The 21,289-nt window shown below is 40.0% G+C and overlaps 1 protein-coding gene across 2 annotated transcripts in view; it reads right to left on the bottom strand.

Annotated features, from left to right (window-relative positions):
• The window catches only part of PPM1G (protein phosphatase, Mg2+/Mn2+ dependent 1G), a 35,939-nt gene extending 15,704 nt beyond the window's left edge, over positions 1-20,235 (bottom strand). The window contains exons 1-2 of one of the 2 annotated variants that reach the window (XM_020983816.2): positions 19,851-19,929; positions 17,377-17,500 (exon numbers count right to left, since the gene is read on the bottom strand). In XM_020983816.2, the coding sequence (XP_020839475.1) occupies positions 17,377-17,412 (36 nt within the window). In that variant the 5' untranslated portion in view covers positions 17,413-17,500; positions 19,851-19,929. Of the gene's footprint in view, positions 1-17,376; positions 17,501-19,850 lie in introns of both variants that reach the window. The other variant, XM_020983815.2, reaches the window with a different exon arrangement.
• Positions 20,236-21,289: the final 1,054 nt, after the last annotated feature.

Raw genomic sequence — 21,289 nt, 5'->3', positions numbered from 1 at the left:
GATCTTATCACATTCAAAAGCAATGCTTTCAGTGATCCAAAACAGCTATGAAAACCCATTATCAACATCAATATTTTCTTGTGGTTTTATATACTTGTGGTTTTGAAATCACAAATATCATGCCCTTAGAATAAAAACTGCAGATGACCCAAAGGGCAACTGAAAGACACATACCAAATGTAAGTAGGTGGCAGCAAATTACAAATAATGGCCTGCACATGAGAAGTTTTAGGCTTAAAAAACCTCAATGATGTAATTAGGAAAAAGGAGAAAGGTCACTTAGTGAAAGTGAAAGAAAACATAACCCAAGTACTACACTGGTATCCATGAAATATTAAAAGAATCAGAAGAAGCATTACTCAAGTACACTGAGTATAACCTTTTGAAGGTTTTCATGGACATAGATAACCCTGAGAAATGATGAATGAAGAAAACAAATAATTACAAGAAGACATATGAAATGATGCAGACTCAAAAAGCAAGACCAAAAGAACAATGTATTTACTTGACTCCAGCACTGTACTAGAAGATAATATCAAGCAGCAGCAAAACTACTGACAAACAAGTACAATGGACAGAATGGTACCACACCTTTTAAGTAAAATTTTTATTGATAATATTTGTTTTCACATTGACTAAATTTCTCCTTATATCCCCCCTCCATTCTCCTACTAGAGAAGCACCCCACATAACAAAGAAATTTTTAAAAGAAAAAACCCAGCATAATTCATCAACAAATTTAAAAAACCATTGAAAATACATGCAATTTTCCACATCCATAGTAGCCTTTTGTTAAGGTTACAATATACAATCCTCATTTCTTTTGTCAACTAATACGTAACTGAAGAGTATGGCTAACAAACCAGATGAAGGAATTGGGATTCAAAAATATTTTTACAAGCTAGAACATTGGGCCAAATCTTGAAATTTAACCAGGATAAATGTAAAGTTTTCAACTTGACTTTTTAAAAAAATTAACTTTACAAATATAAAATGGAGGTGATACAGCTAGCTAGCAGTTCATTTGAAAAATATCTGGAAGTATTAGTAGACTACAAGCTGAAACAAGTCAGGCGTAATATGATGTCCAAGAAGGGAAATGCAGATTATATTAAAAGGTATATTGTTTAGGATTAGATTACATTAAAAGACAGTGTTTCAGACTAGTGAGGTTAACAGTTTCACTGTACTTTGCACCCATGATCACACATTCAGAATACTGTGCTATTGTGTTTCTGATTTGGCACTGTATTTTGGAATGACGTTGATAAACTGAAGAGTATCCTCTAGATAGGACATCACCAGGACAGTAAAGCCTGCTTTTCATGCAGTAAGAGGATTGGTTGAAAGAAATGGGGATGTTTTTGGTAGATAACTTCAAGTATTTTGAAGGGCTATCATGTAGAAAAGGGATTAAACATGTTCTGCCTGGCAGAGAAGGGGGGGGGGGAATGAAACACTGTAACAGCCCTGAAAGACAAATAGAATAAATGTTGCCAAGTTCTAGGAGAGATGTTGGCAGTATGGCTCAGTAATTAGCCAGCCTTAGAATCAGGAAGGCCTGGGCTGAAGTCCTGACTGACACACTAGTTGTTTTGGCCCTGGTCAAGTCACTTAACTTCTCAATGCTCTCAGGCAACTCTCAGTTATAAATGAGTTACCAAGTTACTGTGTGGGACAAGTGAAAGTTTCTCATGTGAAATGTAAGCTGTGCTCCAAAAATGTAGTAAGGCTTCAGCATGAGCTGGGGCTAAGTCTCACTTTCATTTTTGGGGAATGGGGTTGTGCACCAGGTGCCCACCCCCTCCCTTGTTTTGTAACCACCCCCTCTTTTGTTTTGGACCTTATCTTCACCAAACAAATCAATCCTCTAGCTCCCAAGCTTGTTTTGAGTAAAATGTATCTCTTGGGTTCTAAACAGAGACTGTGAGGTCTCTTGCCTCAACAGATGAGGATAAAGTGATTGAGACAAACAAGTGGGGAGAGGGGTTTCTTGGAGTGATTTGTCTAAGACTATATATACTGTTTGCTGCTGTTTGTGCTGGGCCTCACTACTCCAGTCAGCCCTGGGTAGGTGATGCCCAACTCTGGAGCGAGACTTACTAGAATAAAACTTTTGTTTTCTACCTGGAGATACTTCTGAGTTTTGGGGAAGTGGTCTAAATCCCACTCATTACTGACTGATCTTCACAGGAGGGGGCAAGGCTGAGGAAGGTTAAGTTTCTATAACATGAGCTTCCTACACATGTGAAATCCCAGACAAAAAAAGTTTTAGAAGTGATCATGAACACTTGTAATTTTGGTGGGAATGTTCTAATCAAAGAATTTTCTTTTGTGAAAGCTGGTGAACTAAGTATCAGGAAGAATTATTCTCCACCCCCTCCCAACAACCACCACCACCATAAAAAAAAAACACCACCACAAAAAAACAGAGGGCTTTCCCCTTATTACTCTTCTTGGAGTTAACTCTGACAACACTGGAATGTGGACCAATCATCCAAAGCCCACCAGTAATCAGGAAGCTTCCTAATTGACTCAGTAAGACCAAATTATGAAATAGGTGAATGAGTTTGGTTCAGAGCACCCAAGGTGGGCAGAATTCTAAACTGGCAGGTGGTGTTTTTAGGTAAGGGTTAAAATTCTTTTTATGAACCTTGTAGGAGTGGGAGTAGAGTAGCAGCATGCTGAGGCTTGGGTTTATGGCTAGCAAGAACAGCTAGCAAGACTTCAGAAAAACCTGGAAAGACTTATATGGTCTGATGCTGAATGAAGTGAGCAGAAACCAGAGGACTTTGTACACAATAACAACCACGTTATGCAATGACTAAGAATGTTAAACTGAACCCTTCTCAGCATTACGAGGATCTAAGACACATCTCCAGAGGCCTTGGGGATGGAAAATGCTGTCCACATCCAAAGAAAGAACTATGGAAGTCGAATCGCTATCACTTATTTTTACCTTCTGTTGAGTTTTGTTTCCTCTTTCTGATAGTTCCTCCTATTGGTTTTAATTTTTACTTACAACTTCACTAATGTTAAAATATGTTTAATAGGAATGTAAATGTAAAGCCTATACCAGATTGTGTACCATCTTGTGAAGGGTGGGGGGGAGGAAGGGGGGAGAAAAATTTTCAACTCAAAAACATATGGAAGTGATTGTTGATAAATCAAAATAAATTAATTTTTAAAAAAAAGAACAGCTAGCAAGCTAAGACTAGTCTAGGCAGAAATTTTTTTAATACATATTTCTAATTACTTGGCATATTATTTCTGAATTGAAATTGTATTTTCCCTTGTAAATAAATACCCCTCAGCAAAGAATTGGAAATTGAGGAGACATCCATCAACTGGGGAATAAATGAACAAGTTGTGGTATAAGATTGTAATGGAATACTATTGTGCTATAAGAAATGATAAGCAGGATGATTTCAGAAAAACCTGTAAAGACTCACATGAACTGATGTAGTGAAGTGAGCAGACCCAGGAGAACACTGTACAAAGTAGCAGCAATACTATATGATGATCAACTCCGAATGAGTCAGCTATTCTCAGCAAGACAAGTCTGAATGCAGATCAAAGCATACTATTTTTCACTTTATTTTTTTGTGTGGGTTTTTCTTTCATTTGTGTTTTCATTCACAGCATGACTAATATGGAAATATGTTTCACATGACTGCATATATATAATCTTTATCAAATTGCTCTCTGAGGAAGGAAGGGAGAGAGGGAGGGAGAGAATGTGGAACTAAAAATTTTAAAAAACAAATGTTAAAGGGAACACTGAAATTAGAGGCTGGATGCAGCAAATCTTTGAATCCAGGGGCCTAATGAGGCCCAAGCATCAAGATCAAGACACTTGATATCTAGAGCCAGGGGTTTAACTATTGGTGACTGTTTAGAAGTTAGTAAAGAAAAACCCTGGGATGAAAAACAATTGTCTCCTAGATTCCTAGTCAGGGAAGGGAATAAACATTTATATAGGACCTACTGTGTGCTAAGGGGCTAGACAACTATTGCATTTGATTCTTACATCTCTGCAGAGGTAGATGCTGTTATTATGCCCACTGTACAGTTGAGCAAATTGAGGCAAACAAAGACTGACTTGCCATGGGGCACACAGCAAGGAAGTGTCTGAGGCTGAATTTGAACTTGGGTTTTCCTGACTCTAGGCCCAGCACTCTATCCACTGCACTACACCTATGGGAGATGATTAGTTCAGGAAACTGATATGATATTAAAAAAAAAAATCTAAGGCTCAAAGGCGAATCCTCAACATCTCTTTAACATCTAATCCAGTGGCATTTTCTCAGTCTTCATTCTTAGATTTGTTTGACCACCTTCTGACACTACAGTATCCACTTGAAGACTGTTCTTCGGCTTTCCTTTTTCCTTCTGTCCCCTAAATGTAGGCATATCTCCAGATTCAGTCTTCAGCCCTCTACTCTTTATATACTACCCTTTTTCCATTACAAATCTTATCCCCCAACTGCTCTGCGAATTACCTCCAAGTCTACAATTCCAACACAAGCTTCATCCCTGAACTTCTGTCCCATAGTATTCGCGAAGTCTTTGGAAATCTCAACCTGGGAGCTTCCATTATGACCTTGGATTAAACTTTTCCTCAAAATTAGATTCTATTTTGATGGTCAGAAACAGAAATATCCATTTTTCCACTCACCAAGACATGAAAGCTCCAGAATAATTTTTGAATCCTTCCTTATTCTTTCTCTCTTCCTACTTTCAATCAATGTGAATCCTCTTCCCTCTCGTGTTCAGTGGTACTATTTTTTTCTCTTCTGGTTCTCCTCCATGTTAACCATTTCAAAGGGTCTCTTTTACCAGTTCATTATCCTCCTCCCACCTCCTCAGTATGGGTGACCTCTCTTCTCTCTATAAACCTTCTGTAACCTTATTCATTTCCCTATCTTCAATGATCACCTATATGCAAATTATCCCAATCTTCATCTCCTGCCCCCATCTCTTTCAGTCCCCACTGTTTGCATGACATCCACACCTGAATATCCTATTGGTACTGATATGTCAAGTCCAAAACTTAATTAATCATCTCCTACAACTTCCACATTTCTGTTGATAACATCATTTTCCTTGCCACCCAGACTAAAAATTATCAGCTTTTATTACTCTGTTCCCTCAAACCCCACAGTCAATTACCAAATCTTTTAAATTCTACCCTCACATCTGCTCACAGACCCACCCCCATATTTCCAATCCTACTGCCACCACATTTGATGAGGCCCCCATCACTATTCACCTGGAGTACTGTTAACAGTCTTCTAATTCATCTACCTGCCTTCGGATTCCCCTTTTTCTAATCCAATCTTCACACAGCTGCCAAAACAACTTTCCTAAAGAACAGGTTATTTTCTTGTTCAAAAATCTCCTTATTGCCTATTATAGGATAAATATAAACTCACAGTATCACAGAATCTCAGGACTGAAAGGGATCTCAGAAGCCCATATCTTTTCTGAAACTATCTATCCAACCATATCTTTTCTGAAACTATCCAATCATGGGAGTGGGTAGGTGTTTCATTCTGAGTTTGTCTTTCATTCCTCCTTGAACAAACTTCCAGGCCACAGAATGTTAAATCTGTGAGGGACTATGTGGTCCGCTCACTTTACAGGCATGGAAACTGAGGCTCAGACAAAAGCAGTATAGGTAGATAGACACAGTAATGGACTTGGGAGTCAGGAAGATGGATTTCTATCCTGCTTCTGACACTAACTGCTTATGCTAGCATATAAGGCTAGCTTCAACCTACCTTTCACATTACTCCTACATATACTCAACATTTACGGTCAAACTAGACTACAACTGTTCCTGGATTAAACCAGTCTCCCACCTCACACTTCAGGATCTTTTTCTTCCTTCAAGATTCACGTTGGCTGACACCTCCAATCTGGAACATTACCTAATCCAGGAGGTGGGAACCTCTGGCCTCAAGGTCACTTGTAGCCCTCTAGGTCCTCAAGTGCCATGCCCTGACTGAATCCAAACCTCACAGAACAAATCCCCTTAATAAAAGGATTTGTTCTGTAGAACTTGGATTCAGTGAAAAAAGGCCACATCCAAGGACCTAGAAGCCCACAGGTCCCCCACCCCTGAATTCCCTTCAGCTGAAAGTATCTTGGCCCTCAAATTTTTCTATAATATTTTGAAATTCTTCTCTGCCCTCTCATATTCTACTTATTATATATTTATCTATATACACGTCATTTCCCACCCATCTGCCCCAGCAGATTTTAAGCTACTTGAGAACAGGGATCACATCATTATTAATCACTGAATCCCCAGTGCCTAATACGTAGGTGTTTGCTTATTAAAAATTTGTTGATGTTAATTCTTCCTTTGTAACCTCTTACATACTTCCCTCTCCTCCTTTCCATTCCCAATACCATCACCTTTGTTTAGGCATTCATTAGCTAACAATAATATTGCTGCAATAGTTTAACTCGGCTTCCAGTTTCCAGTCTCTCTAATCCATCCTACATATAATCAACACATTAACCTTCCTAAAACACCCATTCAAAACACTTTCCCATCCCCTTACTCATGGCTCCCTACTCTCAATATCAAACACCCTGAACTATCATTCAAGGCCTTCCACAATCTAACACCTACCTACCTCAACTCATCCTAATTTCCTATTCAAACTTTTCACTCATTTCCTTTTTTTTTTTTTGGAGGGGGGAGCCCCTAAGCAATGGGGTTAAGTGACTTGCCTAGGGTTACACAGCTAGTAAGTGTCTGAGGCTGCATTTGAACTCAGGTCCTTCTGACTCCAGAGACAGTGCTCTATCCAGTGTGCCACTTAGCTGTACTTGTATTGTTATTTTTTAAAAGTAAAACTGCTATATAGGAAGCAAGGTAGACAATAAATGAAAATCATTCTATCTCTATATTTCCAATCCTAGACACTTTCATTACACTACAGTACCTCCAAGACTATTTGCCCTTGGAATACACATACAGAAAAGAAACCCCAAATAACAAAAACAAAAACAGCAGGAGAGTCAGGGCTTTTCAGAAATATCATACTGGATGAGATCTACATGACTATAATATTCAGTGCAGTAGAAAATAGTTTTACTCCCTCAATCAAAATTCAAAAAGTTAGGGAATATTTTCCCCAAACATCTCATTTTCCCCATCAAACGATTCATTATAGATTTACCATTCTTGCATTTATCTAAACTTTTTTTCTGAATATAGTTGTATTTTCATTCTGAATTTCCCCTTCTGATAATACATTTTATAAACTTACTACCTGATATAATAGGTCAGGTAGTACGACTTCCTTACATTTGTATTAAGGCTATCCTCTTTTAAACCTCAAAGGCTGTTTTCTTTATGATATCAAACAGTATTCATTCTAGCCATAACGAGACATGCTAAAGGTTGTTTGAGAGGACAGAAAAATTCTGGGGAAAAACATTACATTTTATTTTCCTAGGGACTTTTTGTTGTCATTAAACACATTCACATAATATCAACAATGCCCTAAAAAATGTAGGATTAAAAAAATCTTTTAAAATCATAAATATGTTTCAAATGTGATATCTACATACTCTAAATTATTTCTAAAAGATTTTTTGGTAAAATATTGCATAGCTATACAGTTAATGCATCTTTATCTGACTATGTCCACCGATCAAACATTTTTTATCAAGTGAGCCTGAAAATTTCCTACTTACAAGCATAGAGGTAAAATGAAAGACTTCATTAAGAAATTGCAAGAATGTTGTCAGCCAACTTCTATTACTATAAATCTTAACTCTAAAGTCTTTGGACTCTGCAGATTCAAAAGTAAAAATGTAAATGATGCTAGCTCTGCTACTGAAGTAGAATACACAAGCAACTTGCAATTGGAAAGGTCTTTTCAAACATGTTAGGAGAATAGAGAACATAAAATCAAAGTCTGACAGGACCTCACACACCATCCAGTTTAGATGCCAACAAGAATCTTCTCTACAACACACCAAAAAACTGATCACACAGCCATTGCTTGAAGACCTCTAGTAAAGAGGAATATACTCTTCTGAGGTGGCCCATTCCAGGATAGTTGTAATGGTTAAGAAGTTTTTCCTTACATCAAGCCTAAATCTGCTTCTTTGCAACCTCTACCCATACTGAACATCTTTGAAACCACTAGATTTTCCTAACTAAGAAAGTAGTCATGAAAACCAGGTCATAAAATATCTTGAGTACATAATTCACATGCTCCTAGTTCTGCCTGCCATTTAAGACTTTTCTAACATATCCCAGGAAGCTAATTATTGGGATAACTTCATCATCATGCAAAATCCCTCTGCCTCTCATTGAAAGGGGTGGGGGATAGGGGTGTTTGAACTCCAAATCTCCATTTAAGGAGATATCTCAGCTCAGACATCTCTCCTCATTTCTCACCTGGCTGCATTATTTTGGGATTTCTCTGACTGACTTCTCCACATGCACCCAAGTCAGATACCTCCTCCCTTGGTGGTCATATCACACTGTTGATTCATGTTGATCAAGCTTGCAATATCCACTAAAACTTCCAGATCTTTTTCTGATGAATTACTGTCTAATAATGCCTTCCCCATTTTATATGTAAAATGTTTTTTTTTTACTCAAATGTATTCAGCTAATTAGATTTGGCCAGTGGACCAGAACACTTTTTTTTTCCATTTCTGACTCTGTCATGTAATATTCTAATCTAGGTAATCTAGATGAGGTCCTTTCCAGCTCTGTAACAACTGCAAATCTGATAAGCACATGCTGATAAAAAGTCACCAAGGATTGAATCAAGCAGAGCTGTGGCAGTTTCCACACTTCTCAACCCACAAATGCCAAAGACAACTTAGAAAGTCAGTAGGAAAAGTGAGTGATTTCGATGAGAGAGAAGCTCGGTCCCAGCCCCGAAGCTGTGGCTGTGGCTGGGTCTGGAGCTCTGGGTCCACCAACTGAGGGGGAATCGAGTGGCTGAACAGAGGGGGATATCAGGGATATCTTTGCTGCTGCTGAGGCAGGATTCTCTTGCTTTGCCCGTGCTTCAATCTGGATCACAGTTCTGGGTGGTGGTCCTGAGGAGAGGAGGAGCACTGGCACGGTGGAGCTTGTAGTGGCAGTAGAGAGAGAAACCTCCTCACAATTCCAAGGCAGAAAAGACCACTTGTGGTCACTCACAGACCACAGCACAGGCCAGGAAAGGAGTAAAAACACTTTGCCCTTGATCATACCACCTTGGAAGAACTGAAAATTTACAGGTCCCTAGAAGTATCTCTGAAAACAGATGCACCCCTGAAGCCTGGGACAGTACATTCTACACACTGGAAGCAGACCTCTACCTTAAAGAGTTTATAGCTCAAGTAATTAGCTGGGATCATGAAAAAGTCACCAATAAAAAAAAATGTTAAAAACAGCACAAGACCAAGGACAAAACTCTGGGGGACAGGCCACTGGAGACCTTCAACGCTGACAGTCAAGTGGTGGTCTGGCCATTCGGTAAGTCCTAAATTTATTTTATTGTTATTTAGTCCACATCTCTATTGTCCATAAGAAGAGCATAAAAGACTTAAATCAAATGCTTTGCTAAATCTAGGTAAATTATATCTACCAGCATTTCCCTAATCTGCCTAATAAACATATCCAAAAAAGGAAATACTTAATATGACTTGTTCTTGATAAAGCCAACATGAACTTTGTCATGATTGCTTCTTTTTCTAGATGTTCACTATCGCTTCAATAATACATTCTATAATTGTGTCAAGGATCAATGAAGTTTACTGGCCTGTAGTTTTCCAACTCTACCTTGTTCCCCTCCAATATGGTTTGGTTTTGTTTTTCAACTGGGAAAAGGTGAGACTTTCTTCAATTTTGCTGTACTTCTTTTCTCCAGTATCTTTCAAAGTTTACAGACAAAATCTCAGTAATAATATTCATCAATTCTTGCAGTCCCCTGAAATGCATGTTATCTGATCAACCTGAATTCTTCAAAGGCAAAGTCAAGCATGTTCTTATTTTCTCCCCATTTGTTTTGGGGATCAATTCCCTGCATTTCTTCTGTTCTTTCCAAAGATGCTTTGCACATAGTTGACACCTAATATTTGTTGAACTGAATTATTAAAGTAAATCTTCAGGCACTGAAATCTAGCTCAGGATACTAGCAAGTACATGACTCCTACTATACTGTAGCAGGGCTTCTGCATGGCAGTTTCTGATTCCTCCTGCTTCTTGCCTTCTTCAGATTTCTCCATCATAGGTCATATTTGGAAATATACCAGATCAAGAAATAAGCATGTGAAAAACCCAAGAGCTGTGTCACAATTTGGGAAAACTTTAAAATTATGTTTGTGAAAATGATAAAAATAAAGCATCAGAAGATGGTCAGAAAAATAAACTGATTAGGCAAAGTTGCATGAGGCAAGATAAGCTTCCCCTTTCTCACACTATTTTTTCTTTAAAAAAGTTATGGCTGGGGCAGCTAGGTAGCACAGTGGATAGAGCTCTAGCCTTGGAGTCAGGAGGACCCGAGTTCAAATTCGGCCTCAGACACTTGACACTTACTACCTGTGTGACCCTGGACAAGTCATTTAACCAACTGCCTCACCAAAAAAAGCTTACAAACTCTATGTGCAGCCTATTACAAGACTGTGTGCCATCTTGGGGAGGGAGGGGGAGAAAAATTTAACTTAAAAGCTTATAAAAGTCACTGCTGATAAATCAAAATAAATTAACATAAAAAAGTTATGGTCTGTGTCAGTTTCACTAAATCTGGAAAATATTATCTTGTTTCACTATGATGTTAATGGTTTATTCTGTTCAAGTTTTGCTTGCCTTTTCCCCCCAGATCTGAGATTTTATTTAGATAGGAAGCAACAGGTGTGGAAATGCTATCTATGCAAGTTAGCAATTAACTTGTAAATTACAATTTTATTAATTTATTTTGATTTATCAACAATCGCTTCCATAAGCTTTTGAGTTTTAAATTTTCTCCCCCTCCCTTCAAACCTCCCTCCCCAGTGCACTAAATTACAATTCTAGAGAACTGCTTGGGAGCACTGAGAGATTAAATAATTAGCCCACTGCCATATTAACCAATATGTATCAGAGACAAGCCTTTGAACCAAGGTCTTCTTGACTCCAAAGCTAGACCCTCTATACACTCACTATGCCAGACTGCCTCTGATTTTCAAACTGGCAAAAATTAAGACATGCTAGATTCCATCAAAATCCTACTTTGAAGGGGCAGCTAGGTGGCACAGTGGACAGAGCACCAGTTCTAGAGGAGTCAAGTTCAAATCCGGCCTCAGACACTTGGCTGTGTGACCTTGGGCAAGTCACTTAACCCCAATTGCCTCAAAAAAAAAATCCTTAAAAAAAAACAACCCTACTTTGATGTCCCATCATGGGGTGATCCCAGTTCGTTATGATAGAAGAATACAAGAGCTAACAGATCCAGGAAGCCTCAAATATAGGTCAGTGACAGACTAGGTCTGAAGATATCAGTCTAGACATTCAAATGCTGAGGCCTATCACCAGAAGTTTGGTCACTAAGAATGTTATTTTTTTGTCAACCCATGAAACAAGGAAAGTACAAAATATTCTTCATCGTGCAATCCCTTTCCTTTTTGTAGTAATAACAGCAAAGGAAAAAAGGGGGGGGGGAAGACCCAGAGGCTGTTAAGAATCCATTTTTAGATCTTCCAAAAGAATTAATTTGAGGTATCTACCACTGAGTATTATTAATTATATAAATTAAGGTGATGGAAACAAAGGCTATCAACAAAACTGTTTAAAGTAAATTCTACTATAAACTTTGTAATAAATATTTAAATAATTATTCTTTTAAGTTTAAGAGACAAAACACATTTTTATAAACAAACCAAGTTACATGCAATAGTTTTACTGTTCCTAAAGAAACAAATTACCTAGAGGAGAAAAAGAGAAAGCAAAAAAGAAACTTTAGAAAGGGACCACCAGTACACCTGGTAAGATAATGGTGATGATATGGCCACACCATATCCCTAATTAAGATAGCCTATCAGTGCCTCCTGGACTGTTATCCCGGCTTCTTAGTCTAGGCCTCGTAGCCATCACTGAGGGAAGTAGTTACTACGGAAAAGGGACCCATTTTTCTAACCCTGAAATATCAACCTATGACTAACTACTACCAATGGACACATCAATCCAAGAGGCCCAGGAATTGCAGCCTCTCCTAGAACAGTAGTCCTGCTTCCAGCCCAGCCCTCTTAGACATCATTCCCATAAGCAACTCCTGTGGAGATATGACCTGACAACTCCTTTGGTGAGCACTGAAGCCTCTTCAGGGGTCATTTCTACTGAACACCTGGAGAAGAAAGTTCTTGACACCGAAGTCCTTGGCACTGTTAAAATGTTCAATATCAGAAACATACGATTTTGTCAATAGGAATAACATTAAAGAAGATGCAATACTATTTGCTTTGCCACTGTACCACGAGACCTTTCCATCTGACTTTTGGCTGAAATCCCTTACATATGTTGTTTCCATTAGAAAGTGAGTTCCTTGAGAAGAAAACATCTTGCTTTTCTATTTGTATACCCAGTATTTAGCACACAATGCTTTGTACTTAATAAATGCTTTTCATTCACTCACTCAGTAACAACTACTTTGCCCATAGTGTTTAATAAATGCTTCTTCATTAATAAGTAACTATTGCGTGCAAATCACTAATATTAAGATTTTACAAATATAAAAGACATGCTCTCTTGCCTACAAAAAAACTGTATCACTGCTTCTAAATAAAATGTTAAGACATTATGGTAGTTGAGTATGATGGAGTACCTGTGTGCTGTAAGAAATGATGAAGGGATGGTTTCAGAAATACCTAAGAAGATTTATGTGAACTGATGCCAAGTGAAGTGAGCAAATCCAAGATAACAATCTACACAGTAATAGCAATATTGTAAAGACAATCAACTAAGTGAAAGACTTAGTGACTTTGATCAACACAATGACCCACCACAACTCCAAAAGACTCACAATATAAAATGCTGGCCACCTCCAGATAGAGAACTGATGGATTCAGAGTGCAGACTGAAGCATATATTTTCTTCCCTTTTTCTCCCAGAATATGGCGAATGCAGAAATATGTTTTGCATATATACTGTAAGGATGATCAACTGTGAATGACTTGGAATATTTTATTGATCAGAATAGCTAAGACAATTCCAAAGGACTACCTCTAGAGAGAGAACTGATAGTTTCAGTAGACTGAAGCATACTTTTTTTCACTTTTTCTTTCCTTTTTTTTTTTGCAACATGGCTAATATGGAAATATGTTTTGCATTATTTCACATGTAAAATGTTTTGTGTGACTATATATAAATTATATAATATATAATATTATTATACATAATATTATAATGTATAGTGTGTGTGTATACATATATATACATATATAAATAAAATGTATATTGTATTTCTTGCCTTCTCAGGGTGAGGAAAGGGGTGGAGGGAGGGAGATAATATAAAATGGAAAAAAAATTAATGAAATATTTTTATTACTGCATTTCAACATAAATGAATAAATGAATGATGAAATGTTGAGAACTCTTCTTAGGACAACAGTGAGAATGGAAATGTCAAGACCACAACTGAAAACCCTGCAGAGTCAACACCTAATGTAATAGCTCACTGGGCAAGGAACTATGCTCTCTATGAGATGCCATCATGTCAATACAACCCAATCACTGTCTTCCCTGATGCCTCCTCAGCTCACCCAACCATTCTTAAAAGTGACTATTAAAACCTCCGTGAAGAAAGTTCTTATATTCTGAGAGTCTTCAGATCTGCCTGTTTGCCAAAAACTGAGGCTACCCCTGAACGCTCCATCTGCACTGTCTTCCGATTACCTGTGGTTCTAGCCCCACCCCTCTAGTCCCTACCTCTACCTTTCACCTTCACCTAGCAACACTATAACTCTTCAATCCAAAATATTAATATTTAAAGGTGAAACACGACAATTTCTAATGACATAGCAAACACCATGATTTAACATTTTCAGAAAGTGTTAAATATTCAATAGGTCACAGAAGGCAAAGTTTACAGAAGCAGCTAGATGGGCCAGAGAAAGCACTGGATTTAGAGTTAGGAAGACCCAAGTTCAAATCCAGTCCAAGGCACTTAACTAGCTGTGTGACTCTGGGCAAGTCACTTAATAGCTCTCTGCCTCAGTTTCCTCAAGCGTAAAATGGGGATAATAACAGCACCTTCCTCCCAGGGTTACTGTGAGGATCAAATGAGATAATATTTGTAAAGCACTTGGTACACAGTAGCACCTAACTGCTTACTAAATGTTTATTTACTTACTTCCTTCCCCCCCCCAGAGGATCTTTTATAGGTTACAAGAATATAGACTTTATATGTCTAGCAAAAGCAAATAAAGTCATCCATTAAATAGGAATCAATGTTCAGTTGGAAAGTTCTACTTAGCAATGACATTTAAGCTTGGTTCCATGGATTTGTGCCTCTAGAGACAACATGCTTGTTAAAAGTAGCATGTGGGGGCAGGTAGGTGGCACAGTGGATAGAGCACCAGCCCTGAAGTCAGGACGACCTGAGGTCAAATCTGGCCTCAGACCAAATATTGACACTTACTAGCTGTGTGACCCTGGGCAAGTCACTTAACCCCAACTGCCTAAAAAAAAAAATAAAATAAAAGTAGCATGTGGAAATGGGAGATAACAGACCTGGAGCTTCTGTCTCTCTGCAAGTTTGTGCACACAAATCTAAGTCCTTCAGGACCTCTAAAAGTACAAAAGATAAAAGTTACCTTAATATAACTAAATACAGAGAGTTGTGAGAGGCAAGGGAAGGATTAAGAGTCTGGAAATAAATTGTCCAAGATGTCTCAGAAGTCTGAAGGATTCCAAGTACAGTTTTCAGTGGTCTGAAAGATCATGAGGAAAAGATACAGTAAAAAGAAAAGGTCTCTTAAAATTTTCTAAAAGTTTTAGACCCATCTCTCTCTGAAATATGGGGAATACAGGAATCTATTACAGGTTATAACAAAAATGCACTGTTACATTTTAAAAGTTGGTTTGATTCTTCCAGACTAATTATATAAATTGAATGCGGTGTAGGTAAAGAGTGGGTTCCAGTATGGTTCAGCAAAAGTAGGTGCTGCTCTAAAAATTTCAGCTTCCAATGCCCCAAGGGGCTCTTTTAGTTATCCACAGTATCCCTTTTGCTATCACACATGAATGTCACAATATCAGAAACTGCTGTTGTTGTTACTGTTCAGTTGTGTCCAATTCTCCATGACTTCATGGAACATATCATGACATGGGGTTTTCTTGGCAAAGATACTGGTTTGCCATTTCCCTCTCTAGTGGATTAAGGCAAACAGAGGTTAAGTGACTTGTCCAGGGTCACACAGCTAGTATGTGTCTGAGACTGGATTTGAACTCACATATTTCTGATTCCAAGCTCAGCACTCTATCCACTGAGCCACCAAGCTGCCTATTAGGTACCTAAAATTTTCCACCATCAGGACTCACACATTTTTCTATCAAATCCTAGAGTCATATCTCATATAATACACTGCACATCTGAAATTAACTCTTGCACCAAAGTTAATGGTTCAACTATTCCAAACCTTCCATTCTAAGGACAAAGTGTTCTCAGTGTAAAAGAAATCATGTTGAACCCTATAAGATACAGAATCAGAGAATTCTGAGCATCATTTCTAGGAAATCCCAAAAACATCAGGTCTATAATTTTACTAGAAGGCACAGTGTCCTGCAATCAAGACCACTCCAATTTTAATCACATCATAAAAAACTGTTAGCCAAAAAAATCCTAGAGCAGTTGTAATATTTTCCAATCTTACTCCAACAGACTACTAATGAGAGCCCTCAAAATGCTTTGAAAAAATTAGGCATGTGATAATAAGCCCAATTATCTTCCACTCCTGATTACAAAGTTCTACTCAAACCTATATGGTAAGTGGTTGAGGAAGAAGGAAATGGAGAAAGAAGCACTTGGCTCATTTTCCTTGAGCTAATGAAGAGATGACTTCAGTATTTTCAGAGAAAATTTTGAAAACTGTCTTTCAATGACTTTTGTCCATTTTAAGTTGAACATTGAGGCCATTTCTTTAAAAACTCTCATACAAAACTATTCCAGCTTAGTTTTAGAGGGAACCTGAAACCTGCAAAGAAAATACCACATCTGTCATATCCTCAAGTCAAACTAGATCCCAGGCTACTCTGTCTCCTATCAGCCAGTTATTACCACTGCCCTGTCTAAAAAACTACATCCACGTAGGGTTCTAGGATTTTCAATTCAACAAACATTTATTAAGAGCCTACTCTATGCATTGTACTGCTGTAAATTAGAGAGACAAAGACGAAAAACCAGTTTCTGCCTTCAAAAAGATCATAATGCTACAGATGAGAAACTAAGGTACAGGGTATACAGGGTATATAAAAGGCAGAATTATGAGCCTAAAGCCCAGAACCATCCTTCCCCAAGTATAGAAGATTTCTTCCTTTCCTCATTTTGTCCAAATCTCTCAAATTCAAGGTTCTGGAATGTGAAGTACTTTGTACTACAATTCAGAAGCCTCCTAACTCCCAGGACAATGCTCTAACACGCCACTGTCTCTCCCAAAACTAAGTCCAATGCTTTCTGGCTGGTCATGCTTTTTAAAGCCTCAGGAAAGTCATTTTCCACAACCAATCATTTTAAACAGTTTCTATTCATCTGCCTGTAGGACCTGACACACCTTTCCCCAAGTCAGGGTAAACTAAGACATCCACTGTACCAAACGATTCTAAAACTTCATCTTGCAATAAATGTCTTCTCCAACCCCATCACATCTCCACCAAAAATATACAAGTCCTTAAAGATCTTATCATTTCAAAAGCACAGATTTGGAGCTTCATAGCTTTTTCCTCTCTTAGTTTTAGAGATTTTAAAGGGGGGGGGGAAAGCCAGTTCAATTATACTATCCAAGGTTCTATAGTTCCTTCTCCACAAGTCCTTTGGAAAACCTCAACTTTTGTTTTAGAAAGCCTTAAACCTGTTTTAAAATCACTACATCACAAATATAACAGATATCTACAGAGATATTAGAAAGATAAAGATTCCTGGGCCAAAAATCATGAAAAGAATAAAGAATGTAAAAGCACCCACAGACTCACCATTAAAACTTGCTTTTAACACCAAAGGTCAAGACATTCAGAGCCATCTTTGAAAGCAATATCTATCCAATGATCTTTAGTCCATCAGAAGTTACAAAATCTAGGCTACCCATCCATCCACTCCCTACCTCCCAACCAGCCACCCTTTTCCCCGACCACCAAATTCACACTCTGCTCCCACACACCTCAACCAGCTTGGTCTCAGGCTCCCTCCAAAGCATGATGAGACAAGGGAGGGGGAACTCCCTGTTTGTTGTGTCTGGATTACACCTCCTCAGTCAAGGCACCTTGGTACCACAGTGAAAGAGGCTAGAGAAAGGCAGGGAGAATAAAATGTGAAGGTGAGTGTGACAGTTGCCACCCCTAACTCAAGAGAAAAAGGTACAGTAGCACATCCTGTCACACTGGGCCTATACAACAAGGATTTACCAAATGTTGTAAAGTTTATTAGGCTAATAAACTTCCCAAATCTAAACCAACAGGACCAAGCAGGTTAAGTAGGGACTTTTATTAATTGGAGGTGTTAAGTCATGGAGATGTAAGCTTTAAAGTACAAAAAATGTAAAATTCTTTTTAGCAATAATGTACTAGGGTCTTACAGAGTATATATCCAATACAGAAGGCAATTTAGGAAGAGTTTCATTAAAGATATCCACGCATGTGAAGGAGGAGAGTTTGGGGGGGTTTTTTAAAGCATATTAGAAAATTCAAACACCTTCAGCAGTCAGTCTCTCAGAGGGAAAATTAAATCATGGGCATTTTAGCTAAAAATCACTGCATGATACACAGACTTTTGCTGATCAGCCTCTGGCTATACCATAACTCATGGACAAAATGAAAAGGTCTAGTAGGAATACTGAACAATGTTGGCTTAGATGGAGGAAGTAGATCTAGATCCAGACAATTCAGTTAAAATAAGAAACTAGAAATATTATTGCCAAAGAATGGCAGCAACTAAAATAGAAAGAAAAGCTGAAGGAAAAGACCACTTCACATATTTAACACAGAGAGAAAATGTATGGAATGAGGAACCCTGGAGGAAAAGTCTTGCCATACTGCATATATATCTCAAATAGATTATAAAACCATAACAAAGACTCTCAATGGAAAAAATGTAGAAATGAAAGGAACCTCCCCAAATCACCCAACCCACACCTTCCTTAAGGCAGGGCTGACCTTTAAACCACCCCAAAGTTCCAACTTGTGCATCCACCATACCCACTACACTGTGCACTGTGGGGACTTACACAAAAATAGAGACACTGTCCCCGACCTTAAGGGACTTATATTACTGGAGGAAAGAAACAGTACAAAGATGCCAGCCCATTCAGTCCCCTTTAGCAACCTGGTCACACAATTTATCAAGACTGTTAGTTATAACAGCCAAAGATACTATTCTACTACAGAATCTGAACCTAAAAACAAAAACTGTTTAATTCCATGCTGCCATTCTAGAGCTAAATCGGGGGAAGGTGTGGGGCAGGGAGAATCCCTAAGAGTAATACCTACAGAACATGTCTTGACAGATAAAAAACACCGGTTTTAACCCCTGTTGCCTTAATCCATTGTCTCATTCCAGTCTTTCATTTAAACATACTCCCTTCTTCCCCCCTTCCACCCAAACCTCTCTTCTTGAACTAGGAGATAAGTCATTAAAGAAGGCAGAAGTGCTAAAGAGCAATCTATCTTTATTCTCGTCCTTTCTTTAGTACCAATATCTGATACCCTTCTCTGTGTTTTCAAACATAACTCCAACTAAACTTTTTCTTTGCTATGTCCATTGTCCTAAAGGAAGTAAAAAAGGGTTCCTTACAAAAATACAAGAGAAGAAAATGCTCAAGTATAAGTCACAGAAAAGAAAGTTGATGAAAGCAACTAAAGTTTGTTAAGAAAGGCACAAATGACAGCAAGTAAATGCACTATAAGCAGTTGACCACTTCAAAGTTAGCAGCTGACCACGACAAAGCTAATTTTTGAGGAGTTTAAGAAAGAAGAAACACTGAGCTGGAAGGAAAGAGATCAAGACAGTTAACTTGAGTATGTTAAAAGACTGAAAAAAAATTTCCCTGGAAAAGATCTCTCTCTCACAAGGTTCACTCTTAACGACAGATTCTGGAAGACAAGCTTGGGGCCTTGGAATTAACACCATAGAGTGCCAAGCAACAGCAACTTGGGAGTTTGAAAAATCCAAAACAGAATGCTTGCTCAGCATTCCATTTAGGCGGCCTCCCCACCCAAACTAGGCCTTCTCATTTTGTATGTACGTACGTCTGAACACACACACATGGACACACAATGTATAGTACATGTCAACGCCGTCGGGGTAGGGGGGAGTCACCTTTTCCTCCCTTCCCTTCACCCCTCAAGGGAAGCCAGGCGGGAGAGAAGGGCTGATAAAACTCGAGTTCACGCGGCTCACGCCCAAAGTGCGGCCGGCCGGCCCTGCAAAGCCCAGGAGGGACGGGAGCGAGCTGGGGGTGGGGGGAGGCATGAGGCACGCCTCCGTGAAGCCCCAGGGCCTGCCCCCCCCCCGGAACTCTGGGGACCCAGAATGTGCCTCTTCTACTCCACGTGAGGTCAGCACCCGCACTCCGCCTCCCATCTCCCAGCGGTTGCCCAGCCGGCAGAGTCTGCCTCCCTCCCTCCCTCCCGCAATTACCTCCATCGAGACTCGCCAGCCTTGCATGGCCGAGAAGCCGTAGGGCAGCGGCAGGCGCGGGGCGCCGTGTCCCCCCGGGCCCGCGGTGCCCTCCCCATCCCCAGAGCTCTTCACCGTGTTGGGCTGGGAGAGATACGCGCCCATCGCGAGGTCTGAAGGCCCGGCAGATGGGCAGGGCGGGCGAGAGAAGCCGTGACCCGTCCCGGCGCAAGAACTCCGGGGGCACACGCTGCAGGAAGCGGATAGAAAAGAAGGCGTGTCCAAGGCGACGTGCCGGCGAGAAGCGCGAAGCCTGCGAGTGACGACGCGGCCGGGAGCTGGAGGAGGCGGCGGCCGCGGTAACGGGACCAAGGGATCTAAGGGGGAGCGGAACCGGAAATAGCGCCGGGAGGAGACCCCGCCCAACCAGACGGGGCGGTGCTTAAGAGTCATTTCCTTAGCAACTGTGCCCCGCTCCCCCGCCAGGGACAACAGCCCCGCCAACGGAATTTCCCGCGAGACTCCCTCTGCCGACCACGCCCTCTAACGGCCGCAGGTTCCCAAGAGGCGGGGCCAAGGCGGGCTGAGGGCTCAGGGTTTGGCTGACGAGCCTTCGTTGGGCGGAGCCGTGGGCTGCGGTCACTTCCGCAGCGGGCTCGCCTCGCGCCTGTCTCCTGCCCTCTGTTTCCCTCCCTTCCCCCTCTCTCCCAGAGGGACAATAGCCCGACTGGTCGTACGACTCACTTCCGCTTGACTCTACTAGACTGGAGTTTAGACTTAAGGAATGCAAACTCCCCGAGGGCAGATTCCTCCTTTTTTGGGGGGTGAGGGGGAGCTTCTTTGTTTCTTTCCCCCCACTGCCCCGCATCTAACACAGTGCTAGGCATGCGGCAGGCATGGGAAGTCAAACGATCTAAAGTCTTATGTTAAGCCCCTTACATCACCTGAAGAAGAATCCTGGAAGATCTGAGTTTAAGTCCCATTCCTCACACACTCTAGCTTTGTGACCCTGGACAAGTAACTTCTTAGGGCTCCGGGAACCCGCTAAGACAGGGGTCTGTAACCGAAGATCCACTGTCAAAGAGGTCCATGGATAGATTTCAGGGTGGTGGTGTTTTTTTTCCACTAACCTTTTATTTTAGGCGCTTAATAAACATCCTGAGAAGGGATGCATAGGCTTCAACAGACTTTCAAAGGGGTCAGCAATGCAAAAGGTTAAGAACCCCTGCTTTAAGATTATAAATTGCGAAAGTGTTGCAGAGGAGCTTCGGTAGCAGAGTTTCCTCTTCGGGGATTCCCTGCATCAATTAAATCTCCAGCCCAGGCTACCGCACATACACAAAAATTCCGACATTATGAATGGATGCAGATGCAAGCACTCGAGTAGCTCCGAGGGAGAGCAGGACAGGAGTACAGAAAAGCTGAAACCAAACAGGCAAAGGAGAAGTAGGTCTAGAAAA

Source organism: Phascolarctos cinereus, unplaced genomic scaffold (assembly GCF_003287225.1).
Source record: "Phascolarctos cinereus isolate Bilbo 61053 unplaced genomic scaffold, phaCin_HiC Scaffold_2;HRSCAF=192, whole genome shotgun sequence".
In the NCBI taxonomy this organism is placed as follows: Eukaryota; Metazoa; Chordata; class Mammalia; order Diprotodontia; family Phascolarctidae; genus Phascolarctos; species Phascolarctos cinereus.
Note: the sequence above shows the minus strand (reverse complement) of the source record. Positions and strands in the feature narration are given on the sequence as shown.